Source organism: Zeugodacus cucurbitae, chromosome 4 (assembly GCF_028554725.1).
Source record: "Zeugodacus cucurbitae isolate PBARC_wt_2022May chromosome 4, idZeuCucr1.2, whole genome shotgun sequence".
Lineage (NCBI taxonomy): Eukaryota > Metazoa > Arthropoda > Insecta > Diptera > Tephritidae > Zeugodacus > Zeugodacus cucurbitae.
The window spans coordinates 14,484,951-14,508,118 of NC_071669.1; the positions used below are offsets into that span (position 1 = coordinate 14,484,951).

The window sequence follows — 23,168 nt, forward strand, 5'->3', positions numbered from 1 at the left end:
ACTTGTGAAACGGTTGAAAATAATAAGAAATTCGAAAACTACTAAATATTAAAAGGCAATTTAAAATAATTATTTATATACAAATAAATCATATAATAAATCGCTAAAACAAACTAATCCTTCTCTTGCCTTCAACGAATCTAATACATTTTGTATTTGCTTTAATCAACAAAATTTCGGGCAATATCCCATACCAACAAAAAGGTGAACGAACAAGCAAACAATTCATTCATTATCCTGTTGACAGTATTAAATATATAGACATTCTATCACACACATACAAAAGCGAACACTTAATTAAATGAAAAATGTTCGGCAGGAGCGGAAGTTTTTATAAGCTCACAAGCTGTCACGAATGCGTCACTGCTTTTATACTTAATTTGGCGCGTCAATATCTTGATGTCAAGCGATTTATCTCGTTTTAAAGGCTTCTAAATACTTAGGATTAATGTGCACGCACAAATATAGGCACGCTTTAGGCTGTTATATAACAACACTTGTTTGTTTGTAAAATCACTTAACGAGACACTGAGTTCGTCATGAATTGTGCGCGTAAAGCCGTGGTCTTAGCATCTGACAAGCGTACAAGCTTTTCTTTGTCATTTTAAATCATTTTATATGACAAATTAAACTCAATTGATGCGCCAGCAGCATGTAGCAAAGTATCATAAAAATATTTGCATATAAATTTGAGCAGCAGAATCGATGGCTCAATTTTCTTTAAGACAAATTCTTGTGCCGATATTGAAAATGTTTACAACTTTGCAAATTTTATCGCATGCGATTTATTTTAAGATGAGATGTGAAGAATTTGGTTGTTTAACTACTTGCTCGTGAATTGAATATTGGTTGTTGGTCTTGTTGCTGGAAAAAAATTTGATACTTGAAGAGCGATGGATTAATGGATAAAGAGAAAAAGGAGAAAAGATCACGGTTTTGATAAGACAAGAGCAGAAAAGACAGGAAGTTATAGGGTATCACCAGGTCTCGATCTCTTATCGTACGTTTACCTCACTAGTTTCCTCACTGATAATTTCTCAAGAAGTAACGGAATCTTAGCGTATTTTCAAGCTATATAAATTTTCCTAACCTAACCATACTTTTATGGGACTATCGATCTCAATCAGCGAGTCCAAAAGTCAAATCAGTCTTCAAATAAAAGTTCGGTTGATATTGTCCTCATTAAGCATTTACTAATTAAAGACATAACCTCTTTTCTTTGATCTCACTCCGAAAATTCCGTTAATTTAGCCCAACTTTGCCTTCTTACCTTATTCTCCGCTGAAATTATGCTTGATTTTCTGCACTTGATTTCACATTTAATTATCTTAATTTGTTCCCTCACATCTGTCCTTCTTCATAGCTAAATTCTTTTAACAGCAAATTAATTGCTTTATTTCGCCTTCACTTTTTGCGTGCAAGAAAAAAAGTCGATTCTTATTTGCTTTTGATTGATGTCAATTGAAATGGATTCGTGGAATTCTATCTGTCGTCTATAAAAGCGCATGGCTTTTCTTGTGTACTTAATGGAACATGATTTTTATTGCTTGCCTATGTGTTGATTGATTTTGATAACTTGAACGCGGAAAGGAAAACTTGTTGGTTTGCTATATGTTGGCATGAATGAAATCTGTGAATTTAGGGAAGAGAGAGAAGTCGGCGAATATTTTAGTATAGGCACTTGAGGAGTGATTTATTACGTATAAGGCTAAATCAAATTGCGCCTGAATATATAAATTACATTAAAAGTGTCTTACGAAACCTTAAGCTGTAATAATAACTGATTGATTTTGAGTTAATTGAATGCCTCACCTAGCTCAAAATAGCTAATAATAATAAAAGCCCTCCTTTGGTTGATATAAGAATGGTATTCATAATACATAACACCTTGTCTTATATATTCCAGATATGAATAAAATATACAATCGTTCTTCTTTGAGATACATATACTCAGACAAAGGATACAGGATAGTTTTTTTTTTGGCTTTTTGTTCCTTCTATTAATAAATTATATTATATATAATATATATAATTATTGGAACGTACTTTCACTGTCATATATGTATGTACATATGTCTCACAGAAACTCTTTATAATTATTAATAATTTGATTGGAAAATTATTAAAATTAAATTTTGAAAGTATTCCGTAGTTGTCTAAATTTTTGGCTATAGAGCTAATTTTAATTGAGTAGATCTATAGTTTGAGAACTAAATTGGGTAATACTTAACACACTGAAAATGAATTGAACGACAGTTTGAATAATTACCGATTTTGTCTTAATTAAGGTATTAATCGAGTTAAATTTATGACAATATTTGTCCACTGCTAGTAATTTTGTTGATATTGAGTCATATTTTCGAATCAATTTGGTGATTTTTTGGTTCAAATTTAAATGTTGCAATTCAAACACATTCTGATAAGATATTAACTACAAATTGAGTGAACATTTAATTGTACTAATTATTATTAATTTTCAAGTCTATTGCACCCAAATTAATAGGTTGAAATCGATAATTTTTGCTGATATTGCTATAGCGAAGTTCAATTCGTTATGCATTTTCTACTCAAAAATTTTGTTTTTTTCTTATTCTGTCTCAAAATGTTTTCAAATTAAGTAAAAGCCTCAGCATCAGTTAATTGAATATAATTATTTGTTAGAAAGTACCTCCTTCATTTACTGATTTATTAATAAGGATTATCTTAATTTAGTTGCTAATTGACCTCAATTTACCATACTTATCGTTTAATTAATCAATAAACATTTAATCGCATATAAATGACATCGTATTTTCCTAGTAAAACAGATTGACGAGCTTGATATTGTTTTGGTAGTAAGTTTTTACGGCATATGTGATAGCTGTTTATATTTCGAGTTTATTGAAATAAAATTAGTGGAAACTAAGGATGGAGAAACAATGCAGAATTAGCGATTAGATAACACAGCCACACAAAAAAATGTGTCATGCCCTGGTGGTCATACTATGTGTGCCTAATGTTTTTTGAGCCTTTGAATACAAATCCGAGGTCCATTTAACTCCATCAGAACATGGTTTTGACGTAACGCCAGAAAACCAATATGGTGGACAGCGTTTTTTAAACTTTATCGGATTCGCATGCAACTCGATTTTCGGGGATTTTGAATCTCGTCTGATTATGAATCCCGTGTTTGTTTTTCAAAATTTAAAATGGGTGACGCTATATGGCGAATTTTTAAAATGTATCCACCATGTTAGTTCGTCATTTTAAATGTTTGAAAAGTAACATCAAATTCGTAATCAGCGACTCTATGATATTGGATCCGCCATTTTGAATTTTCAAAAACCGACACCGGATTCGTTATCAGCAACCACTTCCAGTATTTTTTATCCTGATCCAAAAAGTTCTGATTCGAAAAGTTACACAGTAAAGTCCTCTCCAAAAAATAGTATTAATGAACATAAAAATACATAACCCAGCTTGCATCTTAATCGACTCACTTAAATGAAGCAATTAATATGTGGGAAAATAATTATAAACAAATTAGTTAAAGTTAGTGACTCGGGTTAAAGTTTAATCGACTCAATTGAGCTGATTATTTCAATACTCTCCAAAACAAAAAAAAAAAATAGTATCTTACATACTTTGTACTTAAATTCCATCCAAATAAATTAATACTTATTAACTGTATTTTATTTATTGTACATATTTATTTATATATATGTTTAGTGTATGTGTTTGCCATTGAATTACATTTGAACATTAATTTACATACAATCACTGATATGTACAGGTACACAAATACTTAATCGACTATTTAATACCTTATACATTTATGTAAAGAGCTTAACACATATATACTACACAGAAGACATTGAATACTATGGTAGAAAATATTTATATTTTTTTGCATTTCAGCATAGGAATTATTAATAATTTGTTCAATAGTTGCTATTATTAAATTATAAGCTTAATTTGCTGAGCAATTATATACATATTTATCAGTAAATAATACGGTTTTTGCAACAGTTTCACATTATTATAATTTTAGATGTGTAATATTCTGTATTTGCATGATAAATAATAGTAGCAACAACTTGTTTATATTTATGTAAGTACTTTTTCATCTTAAACAGTTCTAACAGCCGCAGATTAATTACTTAAACTTAAACATAGACTTAAGCGCTAAGCACTCTGTAGCAGCGCGCCATGTAGCATATATTTTTATGAGCGTCGCTTTTGCATTTTTATTCCAAGTTTTCCAAACTTTCGCAGACACGCATTTCTCTTTTTCTTTTGCTTTTAATTCGCTTATAAATCTGTGCGCAACACCGGCGGTCGCTCCGCCACCGCATTTGCATCATGTGCCACAATGCCATTGGCTTGCGCTGCCGCGGCCGCATTCACCACACTGACAGTGCTCAGCTCTGTAGAATCAGCTGTTGTATTGTCGCCTCTAATCAGCTGACCATTGTGACAGCACGCAGTGAGCGTGGGATTGGCATTTGTAATTTCCGTTGGCAATGCCTCCGATGTCTCGGCCACGGTCATTGTTGTCGCGGTCGTTGCCGTGCCGTAAGTGGTATTTGTAACCATAGTTGTTGTATTACTGTCCGCACCTAGTAGCGCCTCCTTTTGCTTTTGCCGTTGTTGACGTATAGCCGCTAATTTGCGCCCCTTCTTACCCAACTTACTGAACATACTAATATCCTTGCTATGCAACTCAGCTGTCTGCAAAGTGCCGGTGCCGCTGGCCGTGAACGTGGTGTCCTTGGTATTTATAGCGGTTATGGCGGCGAATGCTTTGCGGAAGCTCTTTTTAAAGTTTTCACTTAGGAAAGCGTAGAGGAAGGGATTCATCGCCGAGTTGGAGTAACCAAGACAGCCGACCAGCAGGAAGATGGCAATTTCAAAACGTGTAGCACATGGACTGGGTGTCGTCGTGATGAGTATTAGTTGTGAGATCCAGAAGGGCAGCCAGCAAAGTATATAAACTGTGATGACGGTCAACACCAAACGTGTTACCTTGCGGTGAGAACGCTTCTTCTCTTTCGACTTATTCTGTGGACCGACAGTGCGCAATTTCCGTATGACGAGATAATAAAAGCAAAGTATGAAAACGAGCGGTGTGGCGAAACCGAGCGTAAAGACATACATTATGAAAGTGAAACCGGTCTCATGATGGCCCAATTCAGGCCACTTGATGTGACACGAAATGTGTCCACTCTGTTCCACAGTGTTGGCGAATATGATGACCGGCAACATCAGTACGGCCGATGTGAGCCAAGCGAAGCAGGATACTAATTTCGAAATGAGTGGCGTGCGGTATTGCGTCGAGGAGATCGGATGACAAACGGCGATATAACGATCGGCCGACATGATCAACAAGAAGATCGACGAAGTAAACTGCGTAATCGAGGTGCTCACCATATAAGCTTTACACATGAAATTGCCGAATTGCCAACTACCGCTGACTATGGTGTGCAGCAGAAATGGTATGCCAATTAGGAAACACTCATCAGCCACCGCCAAATTGAGTATGTAGACATTTGTAATGGTTTGCATTTTCGAATAGCGCAACACGACATAGATCACAAGCGTGTTGCCGAACAGACCAATAACACAAACGATCACATAGAGCACGAAATTCACTATATGTCCAATAGAGTCACCATTTGTTGGACAATTCTCATAGTATGAATATTCCATGGTTGCATTGTAGGTGTCATTGTGTATGCCTACCGCCAACGCTTTGCTGAGATTGTGTAGCAATGGCGATTCGATAGCCTCTTCGAGCGGGAAGAGCGCCAGTGTCGGGATCTCCGGTTCATCGGGGAATGCGTTTGTAGCGACGTTGTGTGACATCTTGTATAGTCTGTAGTGCTCTTAAACTGTTGTTGAGTAGAGCTTGCTGGATAACAAGCGAGAGAGCTCTTCGAGTTTTGATATTGAGAGAAGTACTCTCCTTAAGAGGGATTTTTGATTTAACAGCTTTTGGAGCTAATTTAGATATTCCAAGTCCCGTCTCGAGTTCGATTCTATCTCTTGGATCCACCTTCTAATTAATCGCCATTTCTGAAAGTGAAGAAGAAAACAGAAAAAAAAATTAATTAGCAAATTGAGTCTGACTAATTTTGCTGTTAACTGTTGACATGTGTGACAGTTGACTACGAGCTCATTTTTAACTTTGTAAATATCTCTTCCTGCTACTTTGTAAACTTTTTTTTTATTTTTATTACTACGACACAAAATACCTTGAAGTCAACTCAATAAACTCAACACGTCGCATTGATGGGCTCTCATAAATCATAATACAACACAAATAGCTTGCACAAAGTAAAAAGTTTCGACAGATAAGTGGTATTGAGTAGTGACGCTGTGGAAACGTGAGTACTGCAGCAATGTGTTGTGGTTGAAAGGGATATCGAATATAGGCAGAAAGTGAAAAAAATGAAGCAAACGCAAAAGAAGGAAGGTATAAGTGCACACGGAACAGGATATCAATAATCAATGTCATATATAGGCACGAAAACTTCATTATAACGAAGATGGGTGGGCATGTGGTCGGAATTCGACCAAAAAGACATCAGTCGACATCGTCTCACGATAATAATAATTTTTGAAATATTTTCATTATAATAATCTTAATAAAGGGAGCTTTACTTAAATATTTATTTTATAATCTGAATTCTATTTGCTACATGCTATTTGACATGAATATTGCATTTTTTTTAATGTGGCGACTCTGTTCTGAAAAATATTTATTTCAATATAGCGGAAGCCTTTCTTTCAATACCTTCTATTTGATGTCAATGTTACATGATTTTTTTCTAAAAAGGTGGCAACCCTGCTTAACACATTTGTTTAGAGGAATAATCGTAAAAAGTACTATGCATATCTCAAATAGGTTTCATTTATTATGTAAATAAATACAAATATTGAATAAAATATAATTTCTAAGACAGTTGGCAACTCCTTCAATACATCTTTAATTCAAAGAATTAGTCTTATGACCTCCTTAAAGAATATACATATACATTCGGTTATGTAGCCTGAGGTTAATATTAGCTAAATTATCATACCCTGTAAACACATATAGCTCCACGATATGAAATATGTGTACAAACACCTTCGTTCAGCTCACCACAACCCAACAATAACTTTCCAAGTTGGACATTATGTCCCACTTGCCTCAACATAACATTTTGCTTGTGGCTGTGTTGCATGCTTTTATTTAGTTTGCGGGTACTCGTACAACTTAGTGGAGTGAGTGAGTTTCATTGACAGTGACATCACATTAACATGCAGCAATCATCTGCAAAGGCTTGTCTCAGCTGTCACGTTTGTCAGTTGGTCATAAGCAGGGACTGCGGGCGATTGGTGGCATTGCCTTCAGCGCAGTTCAATAGAAATGCGGAAGTTATGCAAGTTAATGCTGATATACTTTGATATATTCGTATATAACGGCAGAGAGGTGGGGGGCTTTAAGTTTACTTACTAAGATCCTTCAATCAAAGTGGGCTTTTTGATACTAACACCGTAAGCATAACCACAATACCAACGTAATATGTGTAGTAAAAGGAGGACATCGGAAAGAGGTTCAACACTGTATCATGAGGGTGGTAGAGGACTTTGAAATAGAGTGTTTGGAGAAACTTGTACTTTGACGCAAAAGCTTCAAAGGTTAAATTCAGAAAATGATGAGTTTAATTAACATCTTCAGTTGGTCAGAATTAGAATCGAGTTTATACGTCATTTTGGTGTTAAATAAGAAAGATTATTCAAACTTATTGCCTTTAAAATACAAATGATTTTCCGTTAACTCACCTTAAACACCAATTATGTTTTGAGTTTATGGGGTTACAACCGTGTTTTGCAACAAAATATGATCTTACTATTGGAAAATTCGGTATGATTTTGGAAAACGTTTATCATTTCAAGTTCAGAGCTCTTTAAACATTCCAAACACCTGAATGATTTTCATAAACTCGAGTTAGTAGTGAAAATTTAAGGGGTTAAAAATGAAGGGGTTCAAAAAATATGTTTTTTTTTTTTTTGGTCGATCCGAATAATAGTTTTGGAGATACAGCCTTTGGAAGGTGTGCGCTCCAAGTCAGGTATTATTTTCACTCAAACTTTAAACGCGATTTTCTTGGAACCATGTTTTCAAAGTCGGTTGTCAAATGTTCTCAAAAACTACTCATCCGATCTTGATGAAATTTTGCACAGGTGTTCGAGATACAATTTACTCGTGTTTGGACGATTAATTACAACTATTTAAAAAAATGTCAAACAAATTCGACCGAAATCTTTATTTTTTTGTTTGTTTTGTTTTGTTTTTTTATTCTTAAAGTTATATGAAGGGTCTACAGGATATTAGGATAAGTTTTTTCCATAGTTTATCCTTACAAACCGTCAGAGAGCCCCTTTACTCAACATTTAGACCCTCATACGCACTTTTGCTGCAATAAATCCATAATATATTCATCAAACTCAAATAACTGTATGCGCCGAAAGTATTTCCTTAACGGTATTATATAAATTAGATATAAATATTATGCAAATCGCAGCTTCATAACAGTGATGCGCCTACTTGTTGTTTGGCAATATGGGACAGCTGCTTTTGACAGTGGAAGGCGGAGGAAAACTCACAAAACATATGTACGAGTACGTGTACATATGTATGTACTGTACTTCTCTGGGCAAAACCATTTTTGGCAACTTTCAACACCAAACAATTGTTTATTACAGACGCACGCGCCAATATGTCGGCAAACGATAAAATCGAAGCTACATTTCTGGGAGCACATACAGACATACATATCATAGACCATACAGATAAGTATATATATAGAATTGTATCTATTGAGGGTTTCTTGGGCTGCCAGAAAAATGAAAGCTTTGCAAATAATAGCACGAAATTGCCGACATTGTCATAGTAGGCTCTGCATAACATTAGCTTATATTTACTTGGCTCTACAACGGTAAAGTGTGTGAGTGCCTTGGCATCAGTATGCTTTACTTATATACTACAGTTATATACCTATATATAGAGAGATTCACAGATTATCAACACACTTTGGCGCGCATGAAAATGTTCATCGAAACGATTTATGCTGGTGCGCGCGCTAAAGATATATGTATGTGAGCGAAGAGATAAAACTAAAAACAAAGCACATTTAGATAAAAGTGTAAGAAGAATCAGAAGAAGAAATATGGCAAGTGATAAACGAAATGTATGCGTACGCCTTATGCGTGATTGATGGGCATTTTATACTAGATTCGCCACTTTTCTCACACATAAAAATATATATATTTATATATCAGAAATATCAAAAAAATCTTGAGCCACACGCCGTTGACCTGAATGGTTTTCGTCTCGCTTTTATTTACTCGCTATCACAACTGATTGGCAGCACTGCGGCCATGTAGAGTAGGCTGTGCTATTATGCAACGTCGTGTTGGGCGCGTTAACGAGCCTTGCCAAAGCATTGCTTAAGCATTATAAGTATTTGATGTGCGTTTCGTTAATATTAAATGACTGTAATGATAAATATGCTTTCACTGATTTATATTTTCGTTTTTGTTTTTGTTTTCTGTCCATTAATATCCGCCTAGTATTATCTGTTACTTTTGTTATGCAATCTGGGTCAATAACCTTGTCTTTGGCGCAATTTATGTAACTCTTGCGTTGTTGGTACTTCCTTAACCATGGCGTTAATAAATGGTGTTTTACTGGGTTATAATAAATAATGTGGACTTTTTTAAAGGGAATTTTTGGTGTGACTGTAAGTGAATGAAGCTGTAATGTGAGTGGTTTGAATGTAATTTTGGGAGAGAGAGAAACGATTTTTAAAAGAAAGCGCAGGAAAAAAAGTATGATTATATTTATAAATATGCTAGAATACCCAATGAAGAGTAAACAGCTTAAACATTTTTTAGATACAGGAAAACTGATTAAAATCTCTATTGTAAGTGTTGACTGACAGTAGAATATACTTCAGTCGACGGAGTCGTGTATTTTCTATTTCATTATTACATATATTCAAAAAATTATAACTACTGAAAACATTTTCCCAATAAACGAGCGAATAATTTAGCGATGAGCGACAGTGAATGCTTTACTGTCGATGGTTGGCGACTGATCGACACTTATAATCGATGATCGCTCAGTAGTCGAGTATTTTCAAGCTCCTTTTCTTAAAACTAAAAACTCTCTTCCAGGAACGGTTTTCCGGGATATTTTTTTATGTGTTCTATCTTTACTTCTATTTTCCAAGTAGTCTTATAACAGTCCTCCGGTGCAATCGAACAAAAGCTCTTATGTGCAAGTAGTCTTCAAAATATTGATAGCTTTTGAATTCTAAATCTATAAACTATTTTCCAAGATCAATCATAATGTTATAGGGATTAAAAAATGCATTGCCTTATCCCTCATAGTCTCAGAGATCGCTGATGAAAACAAACCAAACCAAGCGGCTAAACTTGAAGTGTTCAAAGAGTTCTGAACACTAACTTTATTATTGGGTAATCTTCACGATTTCAAAGAAATGATATTCGAGGCAGTCAGCTCGGCAGTTTTTTAAAGAAGTTTATCTTTACAAAAAATGAAAAATTTAAGATGAGTTCATCACGTCATGCAAAAATCCGTCAAAACTTCCGGTGTTTATTCTTGCTATATGAGACCTAATGTAATGACATCTGTTCTCTCATCATATTAGAGAGATCCTACTATCTTGTACAATTTCATGTGAGCCCGACTTAGATCGATCGACCAATGACAAAACTGGTCATATTAAAAATATCTGATTTCTAGTACATCTCACAAGTTTTTCACTCCAACTATTTTGAAACAACTGATAGAGAATGTGAATGACGACGATGAATAGGTAAGAGAGTTACATAAAAGAGAATATAATCGTCTTATACGATAAAAGAAAATTCGGTGTTCACAGCTTTGAAGTAAACTCCTTTATAGCTCGTACTACTAGTGGTTCTTATAGAATTATGTTTATTAAAGACACTTATAGCCCTATCGCACAGCCAAATTAATTGATCAATTAATATTTTAATTGAGAAACCAGTTTTTGTCCTTCGCACTGCCGGCTACTCATTAATCAAACAGCTGTTACACATTTTTGTTTTTTGCTTTTCATAAGAAGTTGGTAAGTTTCAACGACTAATTGCTGTTTTCTCAATAACCACAACCATTATTACCAGCAGCGACATCTACCGTCGCGTAGTATTACTGACAAATACGTTCTTTGTCGCAGAGTTGCATTTCATTTTCAAATTGATTAAAATTTTAATCAAAAATTGCTGATAGAATTGATATCTTTATTTTGTATGATAAATTGATCTAAATCAGCGCTTTAATCGAGTAAAGGTCGGTTAATTGATTAATTAGCTCCTGTTTGAAAATGCTATTACATAAAGATGACTATTATGCCAGAGTTAAACTAAATATGCTATTTTTTTTAGTCGGGATACATTGAATGTGAGCGCAATCTTTAGTTGAAGGTACTGAAACTATTGTTTGATACAATATTTGGTTCCACGTTCCTTCTTGAAAACCTGATAATCTTTATAGCCTTTCATATTGTTAGTAAATGAAGAAAGAGAAGGAGGAATCAAACAAAGCAACTCTTAAGAAACGCCGTTATATTCAAGTGATTATATGAAAAAAAATATACAACAAAAACTTTTTATGTCATAAAAAGCCGTTAAATCTCCAGCAAATTTGAAACACGCCTCGGAAACTAAGAACACTCGCACTCAGGTATGCACGAGTGCAATACGCAAACAAGGACCGAACCTTGAGTAGCCACTAAGGTGACCAACGACAAAAAGGACATGACAACAATAATGATGAGTCGGTCATATTTACATAATAACGGTGGCGATGACGGCGGCAGACGTAAACATATTGAATTTGTGTGTGTGTGTGTGTGTGTATATATATTTGCCACTGAGAAGGTTTGAGTGCTGTTGTAGTCAACACTTGTGGTCGTGCTTGACATTGTTGTTGCTTTATACTTATGTATATAATATGTATGTTGGTATGTAAAGCGTTTTGTTGTTGTTGCTGTTGTTTAGCTGTTGCTTTGCCGTCGCGAAACGCTCGCTTCGCACCACTTTGGCATAATTTTGCATGTAAATTGCGAAATTTCAGTGCAATTCAAGACTCAGCCATTCGTTTGATGTATGTACTTGAAAATGCAGACGACAAGCGAAATAGGGAGAGAGAAAGAGTGAAGAATGAAGAGGAGTTGACGAAGAGGCCAGTGCACGGTGTGGATATTAAAAAGGCGGATGATAAAATGGAGGTGCGTTTAAATGCAATCAAGCGAAAGGGAAGAAGAGCTTTCGTAGCCCAACTTAAGTGGTTGTAAATTTAATATGTGGAAAATGCAATGAGTTAAAAGGGATTAAAGGGATAAATTAAGTTTTTAAGTAAGAGATTGCATTAAATTTATTACGGCTAATAGCAGCGTATGTGAAGCGAAAGAAATATAAAATTACACTGCATATTTTCAGGCGTTGAGCAAATTAACTTAAATGCTGTGTAGGGTTAAAGAAGAGCTGATGAGAAAAAAAAGAATTATCACAAGCATAAAAAAATGTATTTGAAGAAATTTTCATCTGCGCCACTCATCAACACAGCTGGCTATGATAATAACCCCAAATTCAACTAGTAAAATATACTTAATGCTCTCCAACATGCAGATAATGAAGCTAACTGCTTGCTTCATCCACTTGCCGTGACGTTTGTGTAATAAAAACTTTCATTGTCCTAATCAAATACATTTATAGAGCGACAAGCGTGCGCCAAAAATAGCCACACTTAAGGCGTAATAAACTCGCCAACAGCGCAGCGCTGCGCTGCTGTAATGAAGCTGGCTAAATATTTCCATTCCCGCTGGGTTTGGTTGAGTTTAATTGCTCAATTGTGTTGACTCAACGAAAACGCACGGGGGAGTGCTTGGCAGCGTTGCATATTAAATGGTGGTAATAATTTCCATGGTTGGAAGTGTTAGCTGTTAGGATAATTATTAATTTCGCTGGATATAATTTTGGTGTGAGTGGATTATTAGCGGTGAAGGTGTCAGTGAGTGTGTTGTGCAGAAAACGGTTCTACTACTATTTGGTGGGAGGCTTAAGATTGTTATAGAGTGGATCTTCAAGTTCTCCATGAACAGTAGGATGAACGCTATTTTTCGCTGGAATTTTGCTTTTTTACTCAACCTCCTACAGATGGCGACCGTGTTCTAGATCTTATGTGTTCTATGAAACTTTTAGGCAAATGGCAGAATCTATAAGCATGGGCCGTTCCTCGAATTGCTAATGGATTATATTAAGATCTCAGAAGTGTCTTTTTGGGTTTATAATTTCCTACGGTGAAAAGTTCGTTTTATGAAAATATTGAATGTTATGTTAAATTTTGTCACAGTAGACAGTTTAAACTGCTATGCAACCATTGACGAAGGCTCCTTCTACTTTTGGAGAATTTCCAACTCTATTGCGGTTACTTTGACCTCATTAACAACAAATTTTTTTGGATATATTTGGAAATAGGTTCTTTAAAGAACTTTCATCAGCTTGAGTTTAGAAGACTGGACACTGGTCTTAAAGCAGTGTTCTAAACTGTGACAAGAACGCAAAATAGATTGGGATCATATATGATACCTTCTATAAGGCAAAGTAGCGGTTCAGCTTCATCGATTCTCAATTTCTTTTTGCCTACTCTAGACAAAGACCATTATAAAGGATTAGTGTTAATATTAAAACATTGTTCATCCTTTGAGGCCCAAATGAACTCTTTTGTGTAATTTGCTTCAAATATTCCTCACTTTGCCGAATAAACGGACCATTTTATCAAAATGTCCTTAACGATATATCTTTAGAGTCAAGAACGATTACAAGCACTATTGAAATGCCGATTCTTCGATATTATGGGTAAAGAATATAAGAATCATGAAGTATGAAGATCTAAGTGCTTGGTAGCCTCAACTTCTTCTTCTTCTTGACTGGCGTAGACACCGCTTACGCGGTTATAGCCGAGTCCAAAACAGCGCGCCACGCATCCCTCCTTCTGGCAGTTTGGCGCCAATTGGTTATTCCAAGCGAAGCCAGGTCCCTCTCCACCTGGTCCTTCCATCGGAGTGGAGGTCTCCCTCTTCCTCTGCTTCCACCAGCGGGTACTGCATCGAATACTTTCAGAGCTGGAGCACTTTCATCCATTCGGACAACATGACCTAGCCAGCGTAGCCGCTGTTTTTTTATTCGCTGGACTATGTCTATGTCGTCGAACAACACATACAGCTCATCGTTCCATCGTCTGCGGTATTCGCCGTTGCCAATTCTTAAGGGACCATAAATCTTCCGCAAAACCTTTCTCTCGAAAACTCCTAGTGCCGTCTCATCGGATGTTGACATCGTCCACGCTTCTGCACCGTAAAGTAGGACGGGAATGATGAGAGACTTGTAGAGTTTGTTTTGTTCGTCGAGAGAGGACTTTACTTTTCAATTGCCTACTTAGTCCATAGTCCACCTGTTGGCAAGAGTGATTCTGCGTTGGATTTCCAGGCTGACATTGGTATTGGTGTTAATGCTGGTTCCCAGGTAGACGAAATTATCTACAACTTCAAAGTTATGACTGTCAACAGTGACGTGGGAGCCAAGACGCGAATGCGCTGACTGTTTGTTTGACGACAGGAGATATTTCGTCTTGTCCTCGTTCACCACCAGACCCATACGCTTCGCTTCCTTATCCAGTCTGGAAAAAGCAGAACTAACGGCGCGGGTGTTGTTTCCAATGATATCGATATCATCGGCGTACGCCAGTAGCTGTACACACTTATAGAAGATTGTACCTTACCTATTTAGCTCTGCAGCTCGTATTATTTTCTCCAGCATCAGGTTAAAGAAATCACACGAGAGTGAGTCACCTTGTCTGAAACCTCGTCTGGTATCGAACGGCTCGGAGAGGTCCTTCCCGATCCTGACGGAGCTTTTGGTGTTGCTCAACGTCAGCTTACACAGCCGTATTAGTTTTGCGGGGATACCAAATTCAGACATCGCCTCAACTAGTAAAACAAAAAGAAACAACTAACAACTCAGATCCACACCTATTAATGACTGATTATTCCCTAGTTAGCTATAATCTCAATATGGCTTTAATTTAACTTCGAACAAACCAGCAGTGGTTGTCAAAGTTTTTTACCACGCGATATTTTACTCTCCTCCTTTTAAATGCGTATGTTTGCCAAGCGTTCATAAAAATTGGAATGTCGTAAAATCGAGTTGAAACAACTAACAAAAAATACATATTTACAGTTACATACATATTATATATGTTTCACGCGTTCATATAGCTTATCTTATTAACTTAAATCAAATAAAGTGTTATTAGTTTAGTAAACTTCTAATAAAAACAAAAGCTATTAAATTAATTGCTCAGCACTCACACAAACTGCATTTTCTGGCAAATTAATTGAAAACACACGCGAATCGCGTGACTCCATTGTTTTGAAGTGCTTGCAGACAATATACACTGCGTTACATATATGTATATATTGGTGGTCTCTAAGGATATGTAATGAGTGACTTTGAATAGATTAATAACACGTGGCTATTAAACACTCAACATAATTATTTTTATTGCTTAGTTATTTGCTTGGTGATATAAAATTGTATATGATGCGCGGACTGGTTTATTAAGCTCTTAGTTATCTGATTTTAGTTGGAGTATTTTTTATAATTTATTTTTTTAATTTAGTTGTGTTTTTTACTTCAGTTTTTACTCAGATTTATTTAAAATTTCAAATATTTTTTTATTTAGATCTAATAAGCTTAGATTGTATTATTGTATAGTGTGGTTAAGTTAGGCTAGGTTTAGTTAGGTTAGGTTAGGTCCGTGTGATGTAATGTGTATAGTCTTCCATTATGTTCCATAACGAATAAATAAAACATTAAACTCCAAGTATCTTAAGTTGACCTCATAAAGTATTAAGGAACCTACCGACTTTCTTCTACGTGGGTACTTTCGACTCATCCTAGTGTATTAAAGAATATAATCTATGAACCGGCTTAGTGATCTTACAAGAAACCGTAACTTGCCGCTGTTTAATACTAAATTAGAAGTGGTCCTTGGGGTCCTAAGGCTTACTATTAGTCAAAGTATATGCAGTGTCCTACAAAATTATGTATAACCTATGAATTTAAACACAAACATGATTATATCTTTTAAGCAGTGAAATTTATCGCTTTGATTGTTCTTCTATTTTGCTTATGGGTGTATTGCATTAAAAAAATAAATTTAAATATTGTACGTTTCAACTATTTCAATATTTAGTGTTGGCACCTTTAGCGTTAATTACGGCCAAAAGACTTTAAGACATGCTCTCTACCAAGTTCAGAAAAAAGTGATTGTGGAGTCCTTCAATCTACTTAAAATGTTTCAATTATTGTGACGACAAGAATATCGGACGAGCTTATCATTCAAATATTATTATAAATACTTAAAAGGATTTAAGTCAGAGGCTGGCCACGGTTGGAGCTCTATCGATTTTTGATCGAAACATTCTTTCGTAACCCAACTTGTATGTTTGGGCTCATTGTCCTGCTGGTATATAGAGTTATCTTCTAAGTACATTTTTTGTGCTGAGGTCCCTAAATTTGTACTCAGCATCACTCCGTAGGACTCTTCCGTCATTTGCCTGCCAGACTTAATGGTGCTTTGGATGTACTCACTTTGGAGTCTCTAATGACTCTTTCGTCAAACTTTTTGATTTCCTTACGTATTTTTTATCTAAAGCTTGCTCCCATTACTCCAAATTAGTATTTTCCAAAAACTTGGTGGCATTTGATAACACTTTTTGGCAAATTCAAATCAAGAAATATTCAAATAATAGTAGAAAATGTGGTGGGGTATCCATAGTTTTGTCGGATACTGTATATTCTAATACTCGGTCTGAGATACATTCCATATGAAGCCTTCTAAATGGAATACTGGTAGTACCCCAGTCAAATAATTATATGTGCATTTCGACTTTTGTTTATATTTCCTATTCACTGTTATTTTTCGGATTTCGGTAAATGTGAAATAAAAGGTTGATATGTTACCGTTACTATGTAACGAAAATTGTTTCATACTTTTCTCGTTCGTTGTACAGTTACATTAAGAATGTGATTGTGAATTGGGTATTGCATAGAAAATATTTATATGTGCAAAATCAGTTTAGCGGATCTTTCTTACTGATAGTGTCGCAGCAAAAACTTTTTTTGCAAAAATTTGTTTTCAAAATTATTGTAGGTGCATTAATTTAATGAATTATTAAAAATTTGATTACATTTATGGTACAAGTTTATCAGCCGAGGAACAAGTAATAATCATATGAATGCATAAAAGCGGTTCCAAAATGGCTCTAGACCAAAGCGACATCGGAACTGTATCTCAAAATTTCTTAAAAACCCCACTAATTATGGTATAGTGGACGCAGCGGACGAAAAACAACATTGATGAGCGGTGCGAAAGGATGATCCAATCCAATTAAGCGATGTTTTGGAAGCGGTACCTTGATTTCATGGGCTGCATTTTGCTGCTGTGGAAAGCTACCTACATGTTTTATATTCACTCAAATGAATGCTAATATCAATGTAGATCTTTTGGACAGCGAGTTAATAAAATTTTCTGGCAATATTTATGGCATATAACTGGACATATCGAAAGGATAACGCTTTAATCCACTCGAAGAACATCTTTAACGACCGAAAAATTCTGGTATTACAATGTGCAGCATTGAGTTCGAACCTAAATCCTATTGAGGATCTCTGGGAGAACCTCTCTGCTCCTGTTTTCCAAAACGGAAAGTTTGAGACAGTACGTCACCTTAAATTAGCTATAAAGCAAGAATTTGCCAATATTTACATAACTATTCTACAGACAGTAGTTAATTCTCTGATTAAGCGGCTTAATTTAGTTTTAAAATATAAGGACAATTCTACTGACTATTGAAATAAACATTTCTTTCAGTTAAACTCAAATGTATAGGCTTTACTGGTAAAAATAGTAAAATGCACATATAAATATTTACCATTAGCCTAAACTTCAATTTTGTTTTATAGTTTAAAAAATATTTTTAAATTTGTTAATTTTTGTTTTTTATATCGTATACATTAATAATAACAAACCTGCATACTAAGAAATATTTTGCAATTTTTTAAACTTTATTTTTTTTTGCAAAAAGTTCATGCACATATAATTATTTGACTGAGGTATATGAGCGACATGATGTTATTTCGCATCGATAAATTACTCTAATAAAAAAAAAAATATTATAAGAAAGTAATGTAATGCTCCTCAAACTAGGTATTGACCTCTCATGACATTTCTTCATTTTTGGAAAACCTCTAACCTCTATCTAAAATTTCCCAAAAATCTGAGAATTGAAAGAAAACGAATTGACCTTAATGAGCTTGAGAGATATTGAAATAGTGTCTCACTTTTTTCTCTAAGGTTTTCACACTTTCTTTCTGAAAAGATAACTGATTGATACATTTATTTCGAAGACGGTTCTTTAATTACTGTGTACAGATTTAGTGGTTCTTCCAAGGTCTGATTGATGGATACTCATTTTTCGAAGTTAGTTTTTTTTTCATTTTATCTACGGCTGTGACGTTCAGTTCAATCCAGGTGTGAAACGGAGTGATGCCCCTTAGTATTACACTACTTCAGGGGGAGATCTATATTCTCATAGATATAAGCTTTTCCAAACTTGTTGAGGTTCGATATTTCTTATAAGAATAACAGTTTTCTATTTTATATAAGAATTATTTATATATAAGAATTATAACACGTTTTTCAGTACGAATATTTCGACTTATCAGAAGAGCACATGCTCCCCCTCTTGCTCTTTTTTTCCAGAATAGTAAATAATATGTAATATCAGCCAAGACCAACGGAATGTAACACCAACTGCAGCAAAAACATAGAAATTGCGTGTCACTCATCCGCCAGCACAGACATTTGAGCACGTAAAAGTGCCGACACTTAGCGGCGAGTAAGTAGCTGCGCAGCAATAGATGAGAATACAACATCTAACTGCACTAAGGGGCGGGTTACACTGTGCAACAAATCGGTATGTGCTGGCATGTGCAGTGGTACAAATAAATATGAGATAAACATTTATATGTGACTGCACAAATATATATTTCAGTGGAGTTTGCTTTGGCAAATATTTGGTTTTGTGAAGCACTTTATAGAAATAGTATTTGCTTGTGCGGATTGTACTATAAATTTCTCTTATTTGCTTTAACTGTATAAAAGACTAACAACAGCCAAACAGTTGCGTGTGGCAAGTTTACAATACGGAAACAAATGCATTCACTCATACATATATCTTCGAAAGACAATCACTATGGTACTGTATTCATACTGGTATAAATGGCAAATCGGTTGTGTCATTGGTGCTTGTGCCATTTCACTAATGTATGTACATATAAATTATTGTCTTTGCGAAAATAAATAAGCTAAATAGATTTATATGTCACATTATTATGTTTACTGAACGACAAGCTGAGAATTTATTTTTTTATTTTTCTTCTGAGGCAAATACGCATGCAGATGTTATGCTGGTAGCCTGTGGAGAAAATTTGAACTGGTAACAAAAATCTCTTATTCTGGAGTAGTACGATTTTTGGGAAAAAATATTGATTTATGATTTCACTCTTGAAACTTAAAAATATTCAATTAAATTTCTCTTTCTTGGATTCTGCAGTCGATCCCATACTGATCAAGATTTAGCTTTTGAAGTAATATACACTAGTGGAAAAAAGCAAGGGATAAAAAAAAATTCCAAATTTTTGGGCAAATTTCAATAGGCCGTAACATCGAAAGAAACGGTCGTACAAGAAATCGATAAAGAAGAAAATTTTAGCTCCGAGTGTCTAGTTTTTGGATTAGAACTTAAAAAAATTTTAACCTCTGCGGTTTTTGAGTAATCGTAGAAAAACCAGCAAAAAAAAAATTTTCTAAATTTTTTAGCTTAACCACTATAAGGATCGGATACTTTGTTCATTTAGCTGAAATTTGGTTTTTTGAACACCTCGATACGTCCACTTCTCGCCGAGATATCGGTCTTCAAATGGAAAAGGATCCTTTTGTCTTTGATTATCGATATCTCAGCAACCAATGATCGCACAGAAAGTTAAAGGTGGGTTTCAAGAACTTGAATGAATTCTCATTAATGACTAGCCATTGCTTTTCCGAAATTTTTTTTTTCTTAATGTCACATGAATTTGAAAATATAACAAAGAAAAAGGGCTTTTGGTGGTTTTTTGGAAAATCGTGCGCTAGATCGAAAATATTGAGGAAACCACTAATGTTAAGTGTGCCTTTTACAGATCAATATGTCCACAAAAACCCTACAAAAAAATCAAATTAATCCAGCCAGCCGTTTTTTTTGTTTCACTCAATCAAATTTTTGAAAACATTAAAGGATCCGGTTTTTTGTTCCGAAAAACTCATAATTTTAAAAAATGAGAAAAAAATCGTTTTTCCTAGCTTTTCCACATTTTTGCTCCAGAAAAAGCTTAAATTTAAAACAAAAAAAAAAAACAAGTTAAGGAACAAGTTGTCTGCGGGGAAGTTTCGTGCAACAATATTCGCATTGACAAAAGGAATTTCACATACTTTATGAGTAGTCGGTTAAACTTTATGCGGATAAAAATTAGTATTTTGGCGTACCTGGAAAACAAACTATAAAATGTATAATTTAAATTATTTACAATTCGTGCAAAATTTATTTGAAGCTCCAGATTTATGGTTTTCGCGTTATACACAGAAAATTTTATATATAAACGAGTATAGGTTTTTAGTTTTTTTTTTTGCATTCAACCTAAAACTTTAGCTAATTTTATTGCATTAAATTAATTAATTGACAATTATATACTATTTGAGTGCAATTAAGAACAATTAACTACTAATTGTCAATTAATTAGTATTGGATTTATTGAGTTAAAAAAAAAAATATTTGTGTTTATGTATTATACTTCGGAATATATATTTATTATTTACTATAAACATAAAAGAAACTTTTAATCTGAAAGCAAAGGAAAAATAAATGAAAATAGAGGATAAAAAGAACATTATTGTTTAATTTATGAAATTTCTCAAAGCTATCTCAGTTGTGACAATAAAATCCGTAGAGTATAACTATTTTTCAATATTTGAGAAATATTATATTAAAATATTCTTTATGTCTAATTATGTTTACTGTCTGGAAGTGCTATAAATTGGTTTATATTTTTATTATATACAATAAATAATTTTAATATGAGCTAAATAAATTATTCTTTTTCAATTTGAGAAATTTTATAATCACAATACCAATAAGAAATGTTGAGTGTCAAGGAACAAAGGTTCTCAATTAATTAAATTACAAACTTCTCCAAAAGTAATAAGAAATATTCGGAAATTTCGGAATCTTTTCGACAAAATAAGCCCAGAATTTCTTTTATAAGTGAAAGTTTAGTATGTCAGAACTTTGAATCTAATTGACATATTTGCTTAGAGTTAATAAAAAACTTTTTTCAAAGCTTGATTACCTCAGTAAATTGACATATTTAAACTTTTTTTGCAATTATATTTAATTAAGTGAAAGAAATATTCAATTTAATTAAAATTCCAATTAATTTCTTTGATGGAAATTTGTTCTTATTATAACGCGATCTTAGTTTACTTTACATAAATGGGTTCCTAATGAAATCAATTAGCAAATTTATGACTTAATTTACTTTTTAATTGATTGATCTAATTGATATATTTGCTTAGAGTTAATAAAAAACTTTTTTCAAAACTTGATTGACTTCTTAAATTGACATGTTTGGATTTTGTTGAAATTATATTTAATTAATTTACTTGCTGGAAAACCGTTCTTAGTATAACATGATTTTTGTTTACTTTACCGAAATAGGTTCCTAATGAAGTCAATTAGCAAATTGACTCAATTAAGCCTAACGAAATGAATGGTATTTAACTTAATGCAGCTTGACTATTTAGCAATAATAATGTTTGAAATTTGCTTAGTGTTAATTAAGTCTAAATTTAACTTTACGAATCTAAAATATCTAAACCTAACTCTATTTTTGTTATATTAAAAATTAAACTAAATATTTACCAGCCTTGATTCCAATTTGGTACTTTTATTATAAACAAAAAAATATCAAGAAAAGTTTCGTTCGCTGCCTTGCCACACTCAAGTAGCGCAAACCGAACCAATTGCCCATTAATTTTGGCGCGCAATGGAGTGCAGTGAAACGTTCTGAAGTGGTTGGTTAGAATGTGTGAGATTACAAGTATTTGTTTATCCATGGTCTGAGAGTATGTGTGTGTGTGAGTATACGCTAATGCTAGTGCTAAATGAAAGCGTGCTTAAAGAAAATATGCCAAAGTTACCATGAGAGTGCGTCTGTGTGACTGCGTGCGTGCGTTATAATAAGTGTTGCAAATGTGTGCCATTTACAATGCGGATGAGTAAACGACTTAGATAAGAGCGAAAAGTGAAGCGTGAATGACTGAAGTACGAGAATGGAAAATAAAGTTTATATACAAGTACATGTATATAAAATGAAATTGAGTCAAGTTTCTGTATAGGAAGCTATGTATGGAGGACAAGTAGGCAAATAAGGAGAAAAACAATATTTGATGATGCGAAAGAATGTAAGCAGTGAGGAGAAAGTGGTGATAGAATTAAGTTTTCTTTTAGTTTTCATTAGCTTTAAGGAAGCTCCACGCATACTTTAAGCTCAAGGTCTCTTTGCTAATAGGATTACTATGATCCTTGTTGATAGTTGACTTTATGCAAATCCTTTTTTACGCATTAGAAGTGTTGAAAATGACGGACAGGCAGAAAATGTAACAAAAGCAAGAAAAGTAAAATAAAAATAACAAAAAACCAAAAATATTTTTCCTTTAATCACACTGACAGCCTCTCAGGCTTAATTAATGCAAAAAAAAAATCACTATGTTGATGATGTATAATGAACTGAGCTTAATTATGTAATTACTGTTAATTATCTCGTTTGCATTAAAACTAACATAAACCCAACAATGTTGCTGAGTTGACGGCGATATGAGTTGAACTGTGCCACAAGCCAAGTATATAACTATGTATGAACACCTGATGATA

The 23,168-nt window shown here is 34.2% G+C and overlaps 2 protein-coding genes across 6 annotated transcripts in view; one reads left to right on the forward strand and one right to left on the reverse strand.

Annotated features, from left to right (window-relative positions):
* Positions 1-23,168, forward strand: part of LOC105215215 (somatostatin receptor type 5-like) — a 343,708-nt gene that overhangs the window by 167,764 nt on the left and 152,776 nt on the right. The gene's annotated exons all lie outside the window — the stretch shown is intronic.
* LOC105215262 (somatostatin receptor type 5) overlaps positions 3,696-23,168 on the reverse strand; it is a 266,377-nt gene continuing 246,904 nt past the window's right edge. For both annotated transcript variants that reach the window (XM_054230384.1, XM_054230383.1), the window contains exon 2: positions 3,696-6,054. In XM_054230384.1, the coding sequence (XP_054086359.1) occupies positions 4,291-5,844 (1,554 nt within the window). In that variant the 5' untranslated portion in view covers positions 5,845-6,054 and the 3' untranslated portion in view covers positions 3,696-4,290. The remainder of the gene's footprint in view (positions 6,055-23,168) is intronic.